The 11,497-nt window shown below is 70.0% G+C and overlaps 3 protein-coding genes across 5 annotated transcripts; 2 read left to right on the top strand and 1 right to left on the bottom strand.

Moving 5' to 3' along the window:
- Positions 1–915: 915 nt before the first annotated feature.
- ACOT8 (acyl-CoA thioesterase 8) lies at positions 916–3,756 on the top strand. Its single transcript, XM_062589578.1, has 6 exons — positions 916–1,058; positions 1,132–1,268; positions 2,030–2,255; positions 2,537–2,694; positions 3,024–3,215; positions 3,318–3,756. Exons 1-6 carry the CDS (start codon positions 916–918, stop codon positions 3,434–3,436), a joined length of 975 nt encoding a protein of 324 aa, XP_062445562.1. The 3' UTR covers positions 3,437–3,756.
- On the bottom strand, positions 3,649–7,228 carry SNX21 (sorting nexin family member 21). Of its 3 annotated transcripts, none has more exons than XM_062589312.1 (4): positions 7,174–7,228; positions 5,905–6,188; positions 5,644–5,801; positions 3,649–5,317 (listed from the first exon to the last, which is right to left on the bottom strand). In XM_062589312.1, the coding sequence occupies exons 2-4, from the start codon at positions 6,173–6,175 to the stop codon at positions 4,646–4,648; spliced, it is 1,101 nt and encodes a 366-aa protein (XP_062445296.1). In that variant the 5' UTR covers positions 6,176–6,188; positions 7,174–7,228; the 3' UTR covers positions 3,649–4,645. The 3 variants fall into 3 exon arrangements, with proteins under 3 accessions (XP_062445296.1, XP_062445297.1, XP_062445298.1); XM_062589313.1 differs by having other exon boundaries at positions 5,235–5,317; positions 5,508–5,801; XM_062589314.1 differs by lacking the exon at positions 3,649–5,317 and adding an exon at positions 5,326–5,518.
- A 2,869-nt stretch (positions 7,229–10,097) lies between these two features.
- On the top strand, positions 10,098–10,986 carry TNNC2 (troponin C2, fast skeletal type). The gene is made up of 5 exons (XM_062589577.1): positions 10,098–10,176; positions 10,285–10,428; positions 10,503–10,617; positions 10,713–10,849; positions 10,955–10,986. The coding sequence occupies exons 1-5, from the start codon at positions 10,098–10,100 to the stop codon at positions 10,984–10,986; spliced, it is 507 nt and encodes a 168-aa protein (XP_062445561.1).
- Positions 10,987–11,497: the final 511 nt, after the last annotated feature.

The following is an 11,497-nucleotide window of genomic DNA, read 5'->3' as shown; positions in this document are numbered from 1 at the left end:
GCACAGGAATCTCATTGAACCAAGCAGGTGCCCCGTCCACAGGTTTTTGAGCTGCCACCTGTGAATCCTAATCCATCACATCAGAGCTTTCTTCACCTGCCTCTTGCTGCACCTTGCCGCCGGGGGAGGCGGCGGGGCGGGCCGGGGCCGGGGCCGGGGCCGGGGCGCTGGGGCCGGGCAGGCGGCGGGGCCGGGGCCGGGGCGGGCCGGGGCCTGGGGAGGCGGCGGGGCGGGCCGGGGCGGGGCGGGGCCGGGGCGGGGCCGGGGCCGGGGCCGGGGCGCTGGGGCCGGGCAGGCGGCGGGGCCGGGGCCGGGGCGGGCCGGGGCCTGGGGAGGCGGCGGGGCGGGGCGGGGCCTGGGGAGGCGGCGGGGCGGGGCCGGGGCGGGGCCGGGGCGGGGCGGGGCCGGGGCGGGCCGGGGCCTGGGGAGGCGGCGGGGCGGGGCGGGGCCTGGGGAGGCGGCGGGGCGGGGCCGGGGCGGGGCGGGGCCGGGGCGGGGCGGGGCCGGGGCGGGCCGGGGCCTGTGGAGGCGGCGGGGCGGGGCGGGGCCGGGGCGGGCCGGGGCCTGGGGAGGCGGCGGGGCGGGGCCGGGGCGGGGCGGGGCCGGGGCGGGGCGGGGCGGGGCCGGGGCGGGCCGGGGCCTGGGGAGGCGGCGGGGCCGGGGCGGGGCGGGGCCGGGGCGGGGCGGGGCGGGGCCGGGGCGGGCCGGGGCCTGGGGAGGCGGCGGGGCGGGGCGGGGCGGGGCCGGGGCGGGCCGGGGCCTGGGGAGGCGGCGGGGCGGGGCGGGGCGGGGCCGGGGCGGGCCGGGGCCTGGGGAGGCGGCGGGGCGGGGCCGGGGCGGGGCGGGGCCGGGGCCGGGGCGGCACTTCCTGCTGTCGCCGGATGTCGCCGTTGATCGGCGGGTCCCGGGGCGGCGATGGCGGCCGCTGGGGAGGCGGAGGAGGCCGGAGCGGGGCCGGGGCCGGGGCCGGGGCCGGGGCCGCCGCCGCCCGGGGACCTGCGGAGCGCGCTGCTCACCGGCGTGCTGAGGCTGGAGCGGCTGGAGCTGGACCTGTTCAGGTGCGCGGGGCCGCGCCCGCCGCCGCGCCGCCGCCGCCGCCCGCCGCGCTCACCGCCGCGCTCTCGCCCGCAGGGGCCGGCACCACTGGGTGCCCGCCACGCAGCGCCTCTTCGGCGGGCAGATCGTGGGCCAGGCCCTGGTGGCTGCCGCCCGCGCCGTCGGCCGCGACCTCCAGGCCCACTCGCTGCACTGCTACTTCGTGCGGGCAGGTGGGCCGCGCCGGGCCCCCGGGACCGGCCGCCGCCTCCCGGAGACTGCGGGCCGGGGGCGCCGGGGCCGGGGGACAGGGCTGGGAGGGATCGGGAGCCTGGGGCTGATGTGCGGCCGCAGAAGTGATTCCCGAGGGCTGCGGGGCAGGGCCGGGCAGGCGGGGCCGGGGGCTGCGGGGCGAGGCGGGGTCGGGGACTGGAGGGCGAGGCCGGGCAGGCGGGGCCGGGGGCTGCGGGGCCTGGAGCGCGAGGCCGGGCAGGCGGGGCTGGGGGTCTGGAGCGCGAGGCCGGGCAGGCAGGGTCGGGGGCTGTGGGGTGAGGCCTGGGGCTGGGCACTGGGGGGGTGAGGCCTGGGGCTGGGACCTGGGGGGGCAGGGCCACGGTGGGGGGCTGGGGGCCAGGGGGCCAAGCCAGGGGGGGTGAGGCTGTACAGGTGGGGCCGGGCACTGGGAGGCAAGGCCAGGGACTGAGAGGTTGGGGGATGAGGAGGGAAAGGCTTGATAGGTGAGCCTAGAAGACTGGGTTGGGAGATTAGAGCCAGGCAGGCGAATCCAGGGACTGAGGAATCAGGGGATCCAGGGCTGAGATCCAGGGGGGTGAGCAGGTGCCACTGTTCTGGCTCTAGCACAGAGGGCGTCAGCAGCACTGCCAGGTCTGGGCACACACAGCTTGAGCTGCTGGGCCCTGGTGCTTGATCTGTGCAGACCAGGTCTTCGTGGCGTGTGGCTGCCCAATGGCAGAAAGGCTCTTCTCCGTTCTAGGAGATCCCAAGGTACCGGTGCTGTATGAGGTGGAGCGGACCCGCACGGGGAGGAGCTTTTCTGTTCGCTCAGTGAAGGCCATACAGCACGGGAAGCCAATCTTCATCTGCCAGGCCTCCTTCCAGCTGGCCCAGGAGAGCCCTGTGCAGCACCAGTTCACCATGCCTACGGTGCCGCCCCCTGAGGAGCTGCTGACCCAAGAGGAGCTCATTCAGAAGTTCCTGGAGTGAGTGAAGAGAAAAGGAGGTGTTGCGGACTCTCTTCTCTGCAGCTTTGGATTAGAGAGGTGCAGGGACAAAAGCATATTGGGAAGGATTTGAGTGGCTGTTTGAGTTCTTAAGTGCCCTCGGAAAGGGTGTAGAGAAGCAGAACAGGACAGGAGCTGTGCCATTCCTGCTTTTCTGTGTGGTCCTGGGTACCCGCGTTGTTGAAACTGCTGCCAGCCAGACCCATCCTAGGTCTGCTGGACACTTGGCATTAATGTCAGTGTTCTGTGTTGGTCTAAAGGGATCCTAACTTGGCAGAGAAATACAGAAAGCATCTCAACAAGATTCAAGCCGAGGATGTGCCGATTGATATCAAGCCTGTGAACCCGCCGGATGTGTCCTGCTTAAAGCCACAGGAGCCGAAGTACCTCTTCTGGGTGCGAGCACGAGGCTACATCGGTAGGTACTGCCACAGCGGTGGCAGCTGCCTCGCAAACAGAGGGCTTGGGCTGAAGCGCACAGTAATGCTGTGGGGCAAACTCATGGCAAAGTGGGCTGAGAGGGCATGAAAAGGTGCCTGTTTAACATGCTCAGTTACTGCAGGCTTTAGCCAAGGGAGCGTAGCCGGGTAACAGCTATGGAACAGCATTTCAGCTCTGCCCAGATAATAGCTGCACTTCCCAAGAGAGCAGAGCTTTTGCGAGCTTCGCCTCATATCCAGATTTGTCCCACAGCCACCTCACAAGCTGCTGCATGATGCTGATTGAGTCATTCTGGTCGCTTTACAGGAGAGTGTGACATGAAGGTGCACTGCTGCGTGGCCGCCTACATCTCTGACTACTCCTTTCTGGATACGGCCTTGCTGCCCCACCGACAGTACGATGTCAAATTCATGGTGTCCCTTGACCATTCCATGTGGTTCCATGCTCCCTTCCGAGCTGACCACTGGATGCTATACGAGTGTGAGAGCCCCTGGGCTGGTAAGTCCTAATGGCATTCCCCAGGGACCCTATGGGTCTGGCAAGGATGGCCCTGTGCCTCTGGGGAGGCGAAGGGCAGCAGTTAAGAGGTACTCATTGCAGGGGCATGCCGAGGACTCGTGCAGGGACGACTGTGGCGCAGGGATGGGGTCCTGGCTGTTACCTGTGTGCAGGAAGGTGTCATCAGGGTGGCACAAAAGCCCAACCAGAGCAGACTCTAGCTGAGGAAGCTGGTAGCAGCAGTTCTACCGATCCTTCCTGTGTGAGAGCAGCAGCCAGGCACGCGGAAAAGGCTGCACTGCAAACATGAGGACCAAGCCACGATCCCGAGCAGCAGCAGGGAGAAGCACGGAGCTAGTGTGGGCTGAACCCAGCGCAGCTGGGAGGGCCAGTGCATGGAGAACACTTGTGACTGACATGGACCTGCACAGACTGCAGTGGCATCAACTTTTATTGACTGTTAGCTGCACAGTGCATAGCCGTACACTATCCTCAGCCACTCCTCACCCATCTTAAATAAAGCCATCACGTGAACAACTGAGCTCTGTCCTCTGGAGTTTGTCCCTGTCTCAGGAATGACTGTGCTCAACTCCTTAGGGAACTTCCTCTTGGCTGGGGGAAGAGTGGGCAGTGCTGGGGGGCACTTGGGAGCTGGCTGTGTGCCTGCTGCAGACCGGATCGCAGGAGGGGAAAGTGCTAACAACACACACGTGGCTTCCCTTTCTCACTTCTCCTGCCCTCTTTGTGCCCCAACATATTAGTTGCTGCTTCTGCTCTCCCCTTAGTCTCTTCCAAAGGCCTGGCTGCTCCTAGCACACCCTCGCAGCAATGGGAAGCGGAACAAATCAGTTCCCACCTCAGCTTGGGAGGCTCAAAGGCTTCCTGTAAATCAGTGCCCCTGCGTGCGATCCCTTGGGGGAAGTGAAGCTGAACAGACACTGCAGGAGCTTCTGTCCTTTCTCCTATCAAGACTTTATTAAATAAAGTCTTTTTTATTATGTAAGTTTTATTGGAAGTTTCTGGCAAAAGCTGCAGACTTTGCCAGAAGTCAGCCTGTTCCTTCAGCGCAGTGCCAGCATGTCCCAGCTACAATTCCTGCCTACTTCCAGAAGCTCCCTTCTCGAGAGCAGCTGGCTCCCTGGCAGGGAGGCAGAGAGCACCCAGCACTGAGGGATGAACTACCTGGCTTTAAAAGTGCATTTTCTAGAGAAGCAGCTGCCCAGTGAGGCCAGCCCCCACGTGCAGCTTCTGCCGATATCCTGCCTAAGCCTTACGCAAACACAGCTCTGCCTCTGAGCCCTGGCCTGGCCTGTGACACCACCTTCATTGCTCCCAGCTACCCCTAGCCCCCCATGTCCCCTGAGAGACTAGCTGTCCAGCCCCACAGGCCACCTCCTCCCGGTGCGGGCCCCAGCGCTGGGGAAGGGTGCTCAGTCCAGAGCCTCCTTGATTAGACACTCCTTCAGGGTAGGCTGTTGCTGCAAGGGAAGCTCTGCCTCTTGCAGGTCCTGCAGCCGGGCCTCGGACTGCCGCTTGTCCTTGCCCACCTTCCAGGCCAGGTGGATGTGGGCCTGGAGGAAGGGTCCCAGCAGCGGGTGGCTGTCCTGCGCCTCCAGGAGCTGCAGAGCCTGCTCGCAGCAGCTGTGAGCCTCGCTGAGCTGGTCCAGCTCCTGGTGGCAGACAGCGAGCCCCGCCAGCGTCAGGAGGAAGCGGCCGGAGTTGCAGACCCCCAGCCGGTCCTGCAGCCGGTAGGCGTTGGCCCAGGTGGCCAGGGCCTCGCGGTACATGCCCGTGCAGGTGAGGCGCTGTGCTGCCTGCAGGTCCTGCAGGAAGAAAAACTCCAGGAACTCGGGGGAGCGGCGGATCTCGGCGATGGAGTGCAGGTGGGACAGGAACTGCTCGAAGGCCCGGCTCCGCTTGGCGATGGTTTCGGCGGTGAAGTTCCGGCGCAGCCTCTTCCTGGGGAAGGCGATGCCAGCCATGTCGCAGCCGAACCGGCCGCGCAGGCGGCGGTTCAGCCTCTCGAAGTCCGAGTAGCGCCGAGCGATGGTGGCGGGGGCCTTGTCGAACTGGCCCGAGCGGATCAGGTAGATGGTGTAGAGCTGCGGGGAGAGGCGGGGCTGAGGGCAGCGCGGCGGAGGCGCCAGGATGCCGCCGGCGCCGGCGCCGGTGCCGCAGCGAGGGCTGTGCACGCAGCGGCTCGGCCGCGCAGCCGGGGCAGCCGCCCCGGGAAGCTTTGCCGAGGCGGTGGGGAGCAGGCGGGTGGCAGCGCAGCCACGGCGCGACAGTTACCTGAGGCTCGTCTGAGCCGCCAGTGCCGTCAGGGCAGCACAGGGAAAGACAGAGAGAAATGAGCGCCGGCCCCGGGGGACGCGGAGCCCCGGGGACGCAGCCCGGCCCCGTGCCGCCCCCGGCCGGGCTCACTCACCACGTACTTGGAGGAGCGCTCGCTAACCACGCTGGCGCTGGTGACCTCGAAGAGCAGCCGCTGCGGCGCGAGGCTGCTCCGCGACCTCCTCCACAGCTCCTGGAGCTGGCGGGTCAGCAGGCTGCTGCCGCCCGGGCGCTCGCCCGCGGGGCCCCAGGCTGCGCGGGGAGAGCGGCGTCAGCGCGGCCGCGGGGCGCTCCCGGCGCCGCGCCGCCAGCGGGGCCGTCCCACCCGCCCCGGGCACCGGCCCCCGGCACCTGCCTCCGTCCTCGGCGCCCGCGGCCTCCCCGGGCGGCTCCCCCAGCTCCTCTCCGGCACCCTCCTCCTCCTCCTCTTCCTCCTCCTCCTCCTCGTCCTCGTGGCTGGTGAAGCTCAGGGTGCCGCTGAGGCGGGTGGACAGCCCCTCGGTGTCGTCCTCCAGCTCCGAGCTCTCCGGGAAGTCCTCGGCCTCGCTGGTGCCGCACGCCGGCTCCTCCCTGGCACCTTCGCCAGCCAGCGCGTGCCGCAGGCGGTGCAGGATGCGGGCGGCCATGCCGCCGGCGGGGCTACGGCCGGGGGTCAGCTGGGGAGCCGAGGGCCCCGGCCGCCGCGCACAGCCCGGCCCCCGCCCCAGCACCCCGCCTGGACACCCGACCTGGGACACCCTATCCCAGGACACCCTGCCCGGGACACCCCATCCTGGATACTCCACCCGGGACACCCCATCCCAGGACACCCCGCCCAGGACACCCCATCCTGGATACTCCATCCGGGACACCCTATCCTGGGATACCCCATCCTGGGATACTCCACCCGGGACACCCCATCCCGGGACACCCCGCCCGGGACACCCCATCCCGGGATACTCCACCTGGGACACCCCATTTTGGATACTCCACCCGGGACACCCTATCCTGGGATACCCCATCCTGGGATACTCCACCTCCACCCGGGACACCCCATCCCGGGACACCCCGCCCAGGACACCCCATCCTGGATACTCCATCCGGGACACCCTATCCTGGGACACCCCGACCGGGACACCCCATCCCGGGATACTCCACCTGGGACACCCCATTTTGGATACTCCACCCGGGACACCCTATCCTGGGATACCCCATCCTGGGATACCCCGCCCGGGACACCCCATCCCAGGACACCCCGCCAGGGACACCCCATTTTGGATACTCCACCCGGGACACCCTATCCTGGGATACACCATCCTGGGATACTCCACCCGGGACACCCTATCCCGGGACACCCCGCCCGGGACACCCCATCCTGGATACTCCATCTGGAACACCCTATCCCGGGACACCCTGCCCGGGACACCCCATCCTGGATACTCCACCCAGGATACCTCATCCCGGGACACCCCGCCCGGGACACCCCACCTCGGGTGCAGCCCCGCGGCTCCGGGACCCCCCCGGGCCCGGGACACCCCGGCCGGGCCCGGGACCGCCCCTCCCGGAGCCGGCGCGGCCCCCCCGCAGCCGGGACACCCCGGGGCCGCCCCGCCCCGTCCCGCCGCAGCTCCGGGCCGCCCCGTACCGTGCTGACCCGGGCCGGATCGGCCCGGCCCGGCCGCGCCGAGCGATGGCTGCTCCGCCGCGGCCCGTCCCGGGATCCTCCCTGCGCGGCTCCGCCTCCGCCGGGAACCCGGATCGCGGGGCCGCCGCCGCCCCCCGGCGCCGTGCGGCGCGGCGCGGCCCGGCCCGGCTCGGCTCGGCTCGGCTCGGCTCGGCTCGGAGCAGCCTGGCACCGTGTAGCGCAGAGCAGCACAGCACAGGGCAGCCCGGCCTGGTGCAGCACAGCCTGGCACGTCCCGGCACGGCACAGTGCAGTGCAGGGCAGCCCGGCACAGTGCGGCACAACCCTGCGTAACGTGGCCCAGCTGGGGACGGCGCTGCCGGGTACAGCTTGGCACGGCTTGCTTCGGCACAGCCCGGGCCGGCCCAGCTCAGCTGGCATGGTCCAGTACAGCACGTTCCAGTCTGGCCCGGTCTGGTACAGCCCAGCCCAGCATTGCGTGGTCCGGCACAGCCCAGTTCAGCCCAGCTTTGCCATGCTGGCTGCCTGGGCCGGCCCTGCCTGGGACAGCACAGAGCCTGTCCGGGTCAGGCACAGTCCGGCTGGGTCAGCCGGAGCCCGCCGGGATGAGCCCAGAGTCACCGCGCCTCCTGGGCAGAGGAACCCCGTGTGCCGGCACCGGGGACCCCCGGCCGCAGTGCCCTGGCCCCCACCACGCGCCCGGCCGGCTGGGCCCGCTGCCACAGCTGGGCGTCCCGCGCCGGGCGCTCGCCCTGCCTTATTTAGCACCGTGCCTGCTCTCTCCTCGCAGCTTTCTTGGGAATGTCTATTAATATCGAGGAGCTGGCCCAGCTGCTCCCATCGCTCCATCCTCCCCGGCACGCCGGCTGCACCCGGCACAGCACCCACGCTCCCCGGGCTGGGACGGGGATCACGCACTCCCTGGGCTCGGACAGGGTCTGCCTCCCGTGCTGGGAATGCCCCAAAGCAACACCCCGAACCTCCAGTCTCCAACCCCGCCGGGCTGGAGGTGCTGCCACCCCAGCTCCCACAGGCTGGGATGCTTCTAGGCGATGCCACGCAGTTTTCCTGCTATCCCTCTGGCACAAACGTCAGGGCCTTCCGCGGGCCGGGCTGAGCCGGGCGGCAGGAGCTGGTGCCCCACAGCATCGGGGTGCTGCCCCCTGCGGCCCCCACTGCTGCTGCCCACCTGGGCTCTGCCATGGCCTTGCTCTCTGGGAAAACGCGGGTGAGGGGAGCGGATGGGCTGGAGGCGGCAGGGCCGGGGCACCCGGGTGCTGCAGGGTGGTGGGATGCGGCTTGGGGTCGGTGATGCTTCGTCCTCCCGTGCCCGGGGGCCGGGGTGGAGATGCTGCGCAGAGGGGATGTCGCCGTGCTGTGCAACGCTGGCTGCTCCAGGGCGATGCTGGCTGCTCCGGGGCGATGCCGGCTGCTCCGGGGCGATGCCGGCTGCTCCGGGGCCATGCTGGCTGCTCCGAGGTGATGCTGGGTCTCTGCCGGCTGCTCCGGGGCAATGCCGGCAGCTCCAGGGCGATGCTGGCTGCTCTGGAGTGATGCCGGCTGCTCCAAGGCGATGCTGGCTGCTCCAGGGCCATGCTGGCAGCTCCAGGGTGATGCTGGCTGCTCCGAGGCAATGCTGGGTCTCTGCTGGCTGCTCCGGGGCGATGCCGGCTGCTCCGGAGCTATTTTTAACCCCCTCCTCGCCGGGCTGCCCTGGGCAGGTGGCACTACGGAGGGGGCAGAGCGACGCTCCTGTCAAGGCTCCAGTGTCCCTCCCCGCCAGGCTTGAATTTCTGTCCCGGCTCTGGACTCGCGGTTAATCCCCAGCGCTTGGCCAATAATGCTTTGGCTAAATTAGGTAAAATGCGCCGTCGCCAATGAGCGGGGCCGGATCTGCGCTGGGGAGCTGATAGGCTGCGGGGCTGCGCAGGGGCAGGGTGCCGCGCAGGGACACTACAAATTGGGGCACCAGGGGCCCCGGAGAGCTCCGGGGGCTTTTCGGTGCAGGAGGCGGTGACTCCCTAGAGGAGGAAAGCAGCAAAAATGCCTTCAATGGTAAGGTCCCGCCGCGTGCTGCGTGCCGCGTGCCGCGGTGCGAGGGGCTCCCGCCGCCCGGTGGTGCCGGGCCCGCGCTCACGTCCCGGGATGCCGGGCAGCGGGAGCACCGTGGCGGCGCGGAGGCGGCAGCGCCCTGGCCACGGGCCGGGCTGCGCCGCTCGGCGCGGTGGCACGGGGAGGCGACGGGCAGGGCCGGCTCCGTGCCCCTGGGCAGAGCGTGGCCCTGGGGCGACGCTGCGGCCGCCCGGCCGGCCCTGGGCTGCGCTGCACGGAGGAGGAGGAGGAGGAGGAGGAGGAGGCAGCCGCAGCTGTAAGCTGAGCGCCGGGTCATGCGCCAGGCAGCATCGGTCCGACCGGCTCTCCAGGCGAAACTCGATCCAGGGCCGACAGGTGCCCGCGGCCCTGTTGCTCCCTGTAAGGGGAGCTAAGGAGATCCCCAAAATAGCGCCGCACGCCTGGGATGCCAAGGCTGCGCGGTGGGGACGGTGGCCCCGGCCCCCGGCGGCCCCCGGCTGGGAGCGGGTCCCACATCAGGCCGCTCTCCGTGGCCTGGCGGCACGCGGGGCAGCCCAGGGTGCCGACGCACCACGCACAGCGCCGCCAGCGCCGGCCGCGCGAGTGCTCTCGCTGGCCCCTGTGCGCCAGGCTGCAGGGCTGTGCCGTGCAGAGATGCGCCGGAGACAGGGCTTTCCCCCTTGCAAAGTCCCTCACCCCATTGCCAAGCCCCTCGGCCCTTGCAAAGCCCCACACCCCACTGCAGAGCTCCTCACCCCTTTACAAGGCTTCTCACCCCATTGCAAAGCTCCTCGCCCCAGGGAGCGGTGCTGTGCTAGCTGGACTAGGGGCTGAGGTGTGCGGGGCTGGCGATGACCCGCTCTCCCCTCACCTTGCAGACAGACCAGCAGGCGGAAGCCCGTGCCTTCCTCAGCGAGGAGATGATTGCGGGTGAGCAGGGGAGGCCGTGGGGCGCGGGGCCGGGTCCTGGCCGGGGTCCCCCTGGGGGCCACGGGCCCCGTCCTGCGTGCTGCCCTGCCTGATGCCCCCTTCCTGCAGAGTTCAAAGCTGCCTTTGACATGTTTGACGCGGATGGCGGCGGGGACATCAGCACCAAGGAGCTGGGCACGGTGATGAGGATGCTGGGCCAGAACCCCACCAAGGAGGAGCTGGACGCCATCATCGAGGAGGTGGACGAGGACGGTGAGCAGCTCTCCTCGGCGGGCCGGCGGGCGCCGGGCGGCGCGCCTGACCGCTGCTGGGCTTCCTCCCCGCAGGCAGCGGCACCATCGACTTCGAGGAGTTCCTGGTGATGATGGTGCGCCAGATGAAGGAGGATGCCAAGGGCAAGTCCGAGGAGGAGCTGGCCAACTGCTTCCGCATCTTCGACAAGTGAGTGGGGTGGTGACGGCGGTGGCGGGCGCCCACGCCGCGGGGCCGGCGGCCGCATCCTGCCCGGCCCGACGCGCTGCCCCGGCCGCCCGCAGGAACGCAGACGGCTTCATCGACATCGAGGAGCTGGGCGAGATCCTCAGGGCCACCGGCGAGCACGTCACCGAGGAGGACATAGAGGACCTCATGAAGGATTCGGACAAGAACAACGACGGCCGCATCGACTTCGACGGTGAGCGCTGACACCCGCCGCGCCGGCTGGACTTGGACCGTGGCGCCGAGCACCCGGCGCTGACGGTGCCCAGCACCCGGCGCTGACGGTGCTGCTCTCTTGCAGAGTTCCTCAAGATGATGGAGGGTGTGCAGTAAAGGACCAGACGCTCCCGGGGCCGGCGCAGCTTCCAGCCCCACGCCGCTGCCGCCCGCGGGGGGCAGCACGTCCGCAGCGCCCGGCCCTGCCGCCGGCTCCCGCCGGGCTCCGCAGCGCCGCGGCCGGCTGGGAGCCCCTGCCCGCGGGCGGCTGAGGCCCTCCCCTCCGCCCCGCCAAACGCGGTTTCTGTTTGAGCATCATTAAAAGGGGAAAAGGCTGCAGGCGCTGCCTGGGGCTTTCCGGTGGCGTCGCCCCGCCGGCGGCTCCCCGGCGACGGGCCGGCGGAGGACGCGGGGGGCCGGCGCGGAGCCAGCGGCCGGGGCCGTGCCCAGGCAGGACGGGGGCCCCACGGAGGGGCCGTGCCGGGGGGCGCGCAAGCGGCAATTCCCACGGGCTGCGGGGCTGGCGGCAGCGGCGAGCTCAGGTCTGCCGCGCGGAGCCGCTGGTGCCTGCGCTGCTGGTGCGGGAGCCGGCTCAGCCGGGGGTCTCAGCCGGCAAATGTCCCCCGGG

This window comes from Rhea pennata, chromosome 16 (assembly GCF_028389875.1).
Source record: "Rhea pennata isolate bPtePen1 chromosome 16, bPtePen1.pri, whole genome shotgun sequence".
Lineage (NCBI taxonomy): Eukaryota > Metazoa > Chordata > Aves > Rheiformes > Rheidae > Rhea > Rhea pennata.
Note: the sequence above shows the minus strand (reverse complement) of the source record. Positions and strands in the feature narration are given on the sequence as shown.

Excerpts from the sequence above, each read along its gene's own strand:
- TNNC2 (XM_062589577.1), top strand. The coding sequence starts at position 10,098 with ATGACCCGCTCTCCCCTCACCTTGCAGACAGACCAGCAGGCGGAAGCC. Across the intron at positions 10,429-10,502 it reads CGAGGAGGTGGACGAGGACG|GCAGCGGCACCATCGACTTC; the intron begins GTGAGCAGCTCT and ends TCCTCCCCGCAG. Across the intron at positions 10,618-10,712 it reads TGCTTCCGCATCTTCGACAA|GAACGCAGACGGCTTCATCG; the intron begins GTGAGTGGGGTG and ends GGCCGCCCGCAG.
- SNX21 (XM_062589312.1), bottom strand. The coding sequence starts at position 6,175 with ATGGCCGCCCGCATCCTGCACCGCCTGCGGCACGCGCTGGCTGGCGAA. Across the intron at positions 5,802-5,904 it reads CGCGGGCGCCGAGGACGGAG|CCTGGGGCCCCGCGGGCGAG; the intron begins GCAGGTGCCGGG and ends CTCCCCGCGCAG. Across the intron at positions 5,318-5,643 it reads AGCGCTCCTCCAAGTACGTG|CTCTACACCATCTACCTGAT; the intron begins GTGAGTGAGCCC and ends CTCTCCCCGCAG.
- ACOT8 (XM_062589578.1), top strand. The coding sequence starts at position 916 with ATGGCGGCCGCTGGGGAGGCGGAGGAGGCCGGAGCGGGGCCGGGGCCG. Across the intron at positions 1,059-1,131 it reads CTGGAGCTGGACCTGTTCAG|GGGCCGGCACCACTGGGTGC; the intron begins GTGCGCGGGGCC and ends TCTCGCCCGCAG. Across the intron at positions 3,216-3,317 it reads GTGTGAGAGCCCCTGGGCTG|GGGCATGCCGAGGACTCGTG; the intron begins GTAAGTCCTAAT and ends TACTCATTGCAG.